General features: G+C 42.1%; 1 protein-coding gene across 1 annotated transcript; it reads right to left on the reverse strand.

Annotated features, from left to right (window-relative positions):
* Positions 1-609: 609 nt before the first annotated feature.
* Positions 610-7,771, reverse strand: LOC306774118 (uncharacterized protein; the record flags this gene model as incomplete). Its single annotated transcript, XM_079264101.1, has 4 exons — positions 7,646-7,771; positions 4,324-4,647; positions 3,404-3,715; positions 610-617 (listed from the first exon to the last, which is right to left on the reverse strand). Exons 1-4 carry the CDS (start codon positions 7,713-7,715, stop codon positions 610-612), a joined length of 714 nt encoding a protein of 237 aa, XP_079120227.1. The 5' UTR covers positions 7,716-7,771.
* Between the last annotated feature and the right edge of the window lie 452 nt (positions 7,772-8,223).

Here is an 8,223-nt window from a genome sequence, read left to right on the forward strand (position 1 = left end):
ACCTGATGAAAGTCCTGGAAGTGATGGATTTACTGGGGAATTTTATAAGGAATTCAAAGAATATTTCTCTCCAATTTTACTTAATGCATACAATTATGCTGAACAATCCACATTCAAGAAATGGGATCAAATGTGGTGAAATTAATTTGTGGTACTAAAAGAAATAGAATTATACTCACAACACTTAAATTAAATAAAAAGAACGGAGGAATGACAGTTCTGAATTTACAGAATTATTATGCTTCCCAAATTTTAGCGGTATAACAATGGCTAATCAATCAAAATCAGGCGAAATGGAGAACAATTGACCGTGAAAAGGAGTGTTCAAACATATGAACTTTGCAAAATAAAGATTTAGTCATATAAAAGATGGAGTAACAATATACTGAAAGTATGGAGAAAAATAAGTAAATTGTGTAAATTGGAAGAAGAACTGCCTTTACTGAGGGTAAATGTAGAGATTCAGATTTTCAGCCAAATAGGAATGATCCCACATTTAGAATGTGGCATCAGAAGAGGTTAAAAATATCCTCTAAATTCATGGACAAATAGAAATTATGTCATTTGAAGCTATACATAAGAAATTTGGACTCCCACATTCTCTTCTCTTTAGGTATCTGCAAGTCAGAAGTTATATGGAAAAAAGATTAAACATGCATGGGAAATTTTTTCTGACCTGCACCCCTTAATACAGTGGTGGACAAGAAAATGTGAGTGTATAAATCCCAAAAAAAAAAACAAATTTCAGTAATTAACCAAATCTTGATAACAAGGAAAGTGTGAATTTAAAGGAAACTACTAAATGGCAAGAAGAACTAGGAGTAATGGTATCACAAAATGAATGGGAAAAAATAAATATATCTGGGACTCAGGTTGAGCATTCCAGACTTCTGTCCCGTCGGACCTCTGGACTGGCTCTCCAAATTGCAATTTGTATTATTCTGTACTTTATTTTCTGTTCAATAACCTTTGTAATCTTTTTCACTTCAGAACCAGACTCCTCGTCATTGACAGACTTTTTTCCACAACACTACTAAGCAGAGCTGGAAGCTTTAAAATTCTTTCCAGTTTGTGCATCAAAAGCATAAAGATGACTACATGAAGAGATGTGGAGGGACTTGAGGAGTTGGGCTGAAGCACAGCAGAGAGGGACACATATGTAGTATTTGTTCAAATATTCAAGCAAAGCCATTTGACCAAGTTTGTTCCTTAGTATTTAAGCTTTTGTTGCCTCCCATTTTGTTTCTAATTTACCATGTTTTATTATTAATTAGGTTTTTATTGAAAACTAAACTCATTTGGAATGACAGGAACAAATGATGCTGGTTTGTAACCACCAGCAACATCTGCCATGCACAAGCAGTTGGGATTTAAGAACAAAAGCAATAAGACAAACGTTGGTTGTACTACTGTAGTTCTTGGCTTGTTTTGTCAGTGGCGATAACCTACCAGAATCTTTATCTGCTTATGTAACCAGGAGAAACGGGAACATTTCACAGTCACTGCAATGACACGCACTCAAAACTTGGCCACCACTACGGGCCAAACAATGCACTTCTTCTTATGTTTATATTTCTATCAGATTCTTGAGACATTTGTTGGGACTGGCACTTCTGCTACAACTCTGTTCGGGGATTTTTCAGTGTTTTGCTTTAAAGATGCGCTATGTTACTTTCTGATACTCAAACTTGGTGCCCTGGACTTGTTCCATGACACAGTGACATCTATCATGTGCATTTCTAGAGCTGCTGCTCCCCAGCAGCGTCCTGAGGCAGCAAAACCGACAGGATACAACTTTTACATCCGGGATGCAACGTGACGTTTTGCTTCACGGTATAATAAGGAACTGGTTGTTTTTAACACGCAACGTCGCAGCAAAGAAACACAAGAAGATTAAAAGGGACAAATAGGAGTTATTGTAAGATCATCTTCTGCTGGCTGTAGAGAGCTAAGAGGTCAGGTCAGATGGAAGATGGATGCTGAATTAGCCGTCGATAGGGGGTGTGTGATGGGAAAATAGCAAAAGTTCCGTAGTGTGTCTTTAAAGGTGCGTTCAGTATAACGGAGCACAAGGATACCTCCGGCATTTTATGGTATTCTTTAAATAGTGAAATCCTCCCCACGCTACTAGCTGCTAAACAAGCCCACAGAATGATTGATCCACCCTTGTGCTTAAAAGTTGGGATTCACTTAATGAAATTTAAAATTTGTTTTTATTTAAACTTCATTGCTTCATATGAACTGCGACTCGAATCTATTAGCCTTCTTCATCAGAAAAACACTGAGGCTGAAATATGTGCTGAGAAGCTAGAAAGTAGTCCGTGTAGGTGCAGGTTTAGCTGCACAGCAGAACAATACAACCCCACTACAAACATCTAAATGCACCGAAAATCTTCTGCAGTCAGAAAAGCAGCAATCCAAAAAGTATTCCAGTCTTTCAGACCACAGTTTGTCCTGTTCATCAACAACTGTTTAAATAAAACAGAAAAACAATGAAGCAGCTACCAGAAAATACTTTGCTCTTCACTTTTAGCCTTCTTTGCGATGTGGGGAACCATATTTTAATGGAGATCCAGGTGGCTTTTTAGCAGAAACCGTAAGAGCTAATCACTGGGAAAAGATTTGAGGAGTACAAGAACTGCAAAAGCTGTAAAGTACAATTCTCTGACCTTTTCGAAGGCCTGCTTATTAAGAACGAACCACTAAGTAAAAGTTATGACACAAATATTCATTATTATGCAAATGGGTTTTTTTCACCCTGAAATCATCTGTAACATTTGTCTTATCGGGCCCCAAAACAGTTTTAACTCTAATTTTTGAGAAATCTTTTCATGCTGCCATATCTTTTACATAACACTAGCAAAAATTCATTTTGATGAATTTTAGAGCGGGCTGCACGGTGGAACAGTGGTTAGCACTGTGGCCTCACAGCTAGAAGGTCACTGGTTCGATCCTTGGCTGGAGAGGGGTTTGGTCAGTGGCCTTTCTGTGTGGAGTTTGCATGTTTCCCCGTGTATGCGTGGGTTCTCTCCGGGTACTCCGGCTTCCTCCCACCATCCAAAGACTTGCATGTTAGGCTAATTGGTTACTCTAAATTGCCCCTAGGAATGAGTGTGAGCATGAGTGGTTGTTCATCTCTCTGTGTGGCCCTGCGATGGACTGGCGAGCTGTCCAGGGTGTACCCTGCCTGTCACCCAATGCCAGCTGGGATAGGCTCCAGCTTCCCCGCAACCCTGAATTGGATTAAGTGGTTTAGAAAATGGATGGATGGAATTTTAGAGCCTCTAAAAGCTAAAGTGGCAAAAATGTTTATTTTCTTTTAATAAATTAAAAGAAAAGGTAAACTTGGAACACTTTCTATAGAAAAAGAAAATACAGATAATTAAAGAAAAAAAGGTCTCACCATAAACAGAGAGGCAGGCGGTGGCTCCTGCTGCCATCTGGGTATGTGTGTAGCAGGCCTCGTCCTCCATGTGGACCTGTTTGATGGTCAGCTGGGTGTCTCCCAACGTCTGGCTCAAGCTAACCCGACCCTTGAAATGTTCATCCGTGTGGTGGCTTCGTTTTGAGTAGTAGGCCACGGTGGTGGTGTCACCCTGCTCCGCCATCTTCCTCCACAGGACCTGGTGAACTCTCTCAGGGAGGCTGTACCAGCAGGAGAGAGTGGCAGGCCTCCCGCTAAAGGCGGTCCTGTTTCCCTCCAGATGAACTTTACCTTGTAGGAACAAAGACAGGTTTCAGAATATGGAAAGTCACTGTGGAAATATCCTGCTTACATGATGTAAAGTGGAATCTTTACAGTGTGTGTAGGGTTTGAGATAACATGAAAAGTCTGGGAGTAATAAAAATGTGTGTGTGCGCATTTAACACAGGAAGCACAGAGCTTAGCTGGGTTTCTTCTCCTGCTGATCTGGGAGTTCAAACCATGTCCTAATCACTTCCTGTTTCTTTAAGGGAAAAACAAGCAGTCCCAGGACTTGGTGTGAATAATCAGCGACCCTGACACAAACAGAAAAAGGCTTAGTCTCGAAGAAAGAACAAAAGTTCAACCATCAGGTGGGGCCGCGCAGTATTGAAGCACTTTTTTCCTCCTCGGAGAACTTCTGCCCTGCCAATTTTAGAGGTTTCCATACTTTAGCAAAGCTGGCTGAAATGAAAGCAGGTTTGCAAAGAACTTGACGAGCAGTTCGATTAATCGAGACCTGGTGTGCTGGAAGTGGGAAGAACTGAAAAACAAGCAGCGTCTCTTGACTGAGAAACCCCATAACAAAAAAGGAACGTTCATTCTCTAAATCATAAATAAAGCAGGTGATGGTGCCCAACCAGAAACGCTGATGCAGGTCTTGGCTGCTTCCTGTCCTCTGGGATAAACGTCAAAGATGCAGCTATAGCAGCCTCCATCATCCGCCCGCACCCTGTTGATGGTGATGTAGCTGGCATCGTTGTCGGTGGAAGTGAGCTGCACAGTTGGCTCCTGGTGGAAGATGTGAACCGCTGCACCGTGCTCGTACGCCAGAAGCAGCTTGGAGTGCCTGTTGAGCCAGCGTACCTGGCGGATGGTGTCACCTGGTGCCGTGGTGATGTTGCAGCCAAGCACAAGGGGGCGACCTGCCTCTGCGGTCAGACTGGCAGGAGCTGTGACCAGACCTGAAGGTGGGCACAAAAAGCTGATTAGCAGAAGTCAGGGAGTGTAGAATCTCAAAGTGCCTGTAAGAGGAGAAGATTAAATCAGCAATAATGCAAATGGATTAAACATTTTACTTTAAAAACACCAGTTCTGCTGCTTCTGACCTTCCTGGGTGCCTTTCTTACATCTCCAACCAGTTGGCCCATTCTCATGATATCAACAAGGCATTCTGGTTCAGACATCTGCTGCTTGCTGGATATGTTTTAATTTCATCAGCAGTTTCTGAGACACTGAGACCACCTTGTCTGCCACCAACAACCATGTTTATCTAAAAGTCACTTAACTCCCCTTGCTTCCCCGTTTTAACTTTAGCAAGTCGCCTCGACATGCCTTCCTTCCTGGATGCATTAAGATGCTATTTGTGCTAATAAGGAATAAATACACAATTTTGCCAAAAGTATTGAGTTATCGATACAAAGGAGGGAATTCATGTGTTTTGATCACTTCCAGGGCCACATATGTTTAAAATCAAGCTTCTAGACATGTAGGCTGCCTCTACAAACATTTGTGAAAGAAAAGGTCGATCTCAGGAACTCAGTAAAGTCCAGTCATGGAATTTCCTTGGGCCAGGTGTTCAAATGTAATCTGATCAGATTTCATTAATTGGATTGGATTAAATCTTGAAAATGGGTTGTTCGTAAGGGAAAGGAGGATTTTGAAATAGGATTGGATTAAATAACCAATCTGGATAAAGTGTTCACTTTGTGTTCAAAACGTTGGGGTCAGATCTGGATAACTTTGATCCAAGAAAACCGGATTATCCTGATCCAAACAAATTGTTGGATTTCAGGAAGAAAATGTGGTAAAACAACAAACTTGGTCAAATAATAGATTTTTTCCATTCAATGCTTGTGATTATATTGTGCCCTTGACTTGTTTAATCACCACCATTACAGTAGAAAAGTAGCAGAGGGATGGACCTATTAAGCCTTTCTTAATAGTAAAAAAACTACACAACCTACACAACAACTACACTTACCTTAAAAAGTAAACTCCCAAACTACAGAAGCCATAATAATTCATTTTCCGGTGATTCTTCACTGCATAATCTGAGAATAACCTGTCAAAAAAATTTCTAATAGTGGCATCCGTTACTATACGTCCAGTCAGCCCCTCGTTCTGACAGGCAGTGAAAGGTGGGTCCGATTCCGCAACATGGGGCTCAGAGAGGAACACTGAGCCTTTACTATTTGAAACATTGGCAAAATATCCAGTGTCATCAATTAATTTGCTTTTACTATCAAATTAAAAGTGAATGTTTATGATTTTTGTGTTGTTTCTCAAAACGAAAAACATTTTAAGTGACCCCGTATTGGATCCTCTATCTATCGTCCTTTACATAGCTAGTTACCCACAGTGTTTTAAATCCCTTTAATCTGGATTTGGTCATCTGCAAACTGATTGTGGATCAGGGTGATCCAATCTAATGTTGCTTTGAAAAACTGGCATAAAATTAAGACTGATAACCAGATCCTGGATACTAAAAACTAGGATTTCAAATCTGGGTAATTTAGATCCAGATTATATCTTTTGAACAACTGGCCCTTTGCTATAAAACACTCTGCAGTCAGCCATCACAACAGCAGCTCCGCCATGAGGTGGTCGCCATGTACAATGACAGAGCAGGTCAGCGGATGCTGAGGTTCATAGTACACAAAGGTCTACAACCTCCAATTCCTGCAGACCTCCAGACTCCATGTGGTCTTCAGATTAGCTCCACATCAGTGTCGAGACACCTTAGTGGTTGGTTTCCATGGTGAGTTGCTGGATCCAAGCCAAACATCACCAAGTGCAATACAAAGCGTGTGAAACCCACCACCACTGGACTCCAGATCAGTGGAAACGTGTTCTCTGCAGTGACAAATCACACTTCTCCATCTGGCAATCTGACCGACAAGTCTGGGTTTGGTGGTTGCCAGGACAACAGGACCTGTTTGATTGCATTGTGCCAAGTGTGAAGTTTATTTTATTTTATCCGGTTAAAAACAATTGATAACTTTTCATTTACAACGATGACCTGGCAAGAGGCCCCAGCAGAAGTTTGATGGAGGGGGGTTATGATGTTGGGTTGGTCTTCAGGAGCTATGCTTGGACCCTTAGTTCCAGTAAAAGGAACTCTGGATGCTTCGTTTTTTAAAAGATTTGAAGAGATTTTGGCGAATTCCATGTTCCTAACTTTATGGGACCAGTTTGGGGATGGTTCCTTCCTTTTCCAGCATGACTGCACACCAGGACACAAAGCAAGCACCATTCATACATGATGGGCCGCAGTTTGGTGTGTGTCACTGGCTCTCGAGCGAGGTGGATGCTTTTGTTTTCTCCTCCTCTGCTTTTCCTACACTGTCTGTCCGTGCCTTTCTAGTTTAGGAGCCTCTCTCTGTATCCCTTCCTAAACTCACAATTTACAATCACCACAGATCGGGTCAGCTGGTCTCTCAACGCAATAGATCAAATCTTTTCCACTCAGAGAGCAGGTAAAGGGGAACCCGCGTGTCCTGACGGAATGTATATGGCTGGATACGTGATGGATTCTTGGGCTAAGTGGAAAGCCATGTGCTTGTCCATAGAGGATATGGAAGAAGACTGGACAATTGGACTCCTGTTAACTGGTTTCCTGTTATTTGGCGTTTGCGGGTTTATGGTAATTGGAAAACTTTTGAAACTGCTGCAGAGCAATGCAGTGTGTGAGATCCGGGCTCAGAACAGTGTGACTCCGGTTCTGAACGAGCAAAACCGCAAACTGGATGCCGTCCTTGCCCACAGTGGCAAACTGGCTGTGATTCCTGAACTGGTCCAAGGAGTCAATAACAACCTGGAGAGACTGTCTGCTCGAATCGCTGGAAACTGACCACCATTTCGGCTGATTGGATTCTTGAGACCATGCAAAGACTCAAGGCTGGGAAATACCAGACCTGAAATCCTCAAAGATTCCAAAAAGCCCCATCATGCAGAATATACCTTGTGTCATCAAGACTGTTGCTCCTAAGATCCACAGAAGAAGACAAATGATGAGGGTGGGTCCCCGCATCGCACACCAGACCCGGATTACCAACTCACATGTTGACCCGGTCTCACATCCAGTCTGCAGCTGGAAACACAAACACAGTCAGAGTGCTGCAACCGCAACCTAAATCCTACTGGCGAACCTCAGCGTCAAGCATTTTTCACATCTTGTGGCCACAAAAACTTTCAAAAATTTGTCAAATTTGCAAAGATTAAATCAAGCAGGCGTTGAGCAGATATACCCTAGTAAGTTGTCCAGCTGCACAAACAGAGCTGCATCTTATTGGCAAGGCGTCTGTTGAACAGGAAGCCAGAGGATGACATTAGTGATGACAACATCGCCTCAGCAGCATAACCGATTACACTACTAGTAGCTGATGAGAAATATAAATATGTCAACACGTTTTGGGGGGTTGTTTGTGCATGTAATGCTGTGGTTTGCAGTCACCATGGCAATATTTTAGCATCAGCAACAACTTCTAATTAAAGACATCACCTGGGGTCTTATGGGGGCTTTAAACATTAATCCACAG

Source organism: Telmatherina bonti (assembly GCF_933228915.1).
Source record: "Telmatherina bonti genome assembly, chromosome: 24".
NCBI lineage: Eukaryota > Metazoa > Chordata > Actinopteri > Atheriniformes > Telmatherinidae > Telmatherina > Telmatherina bonti.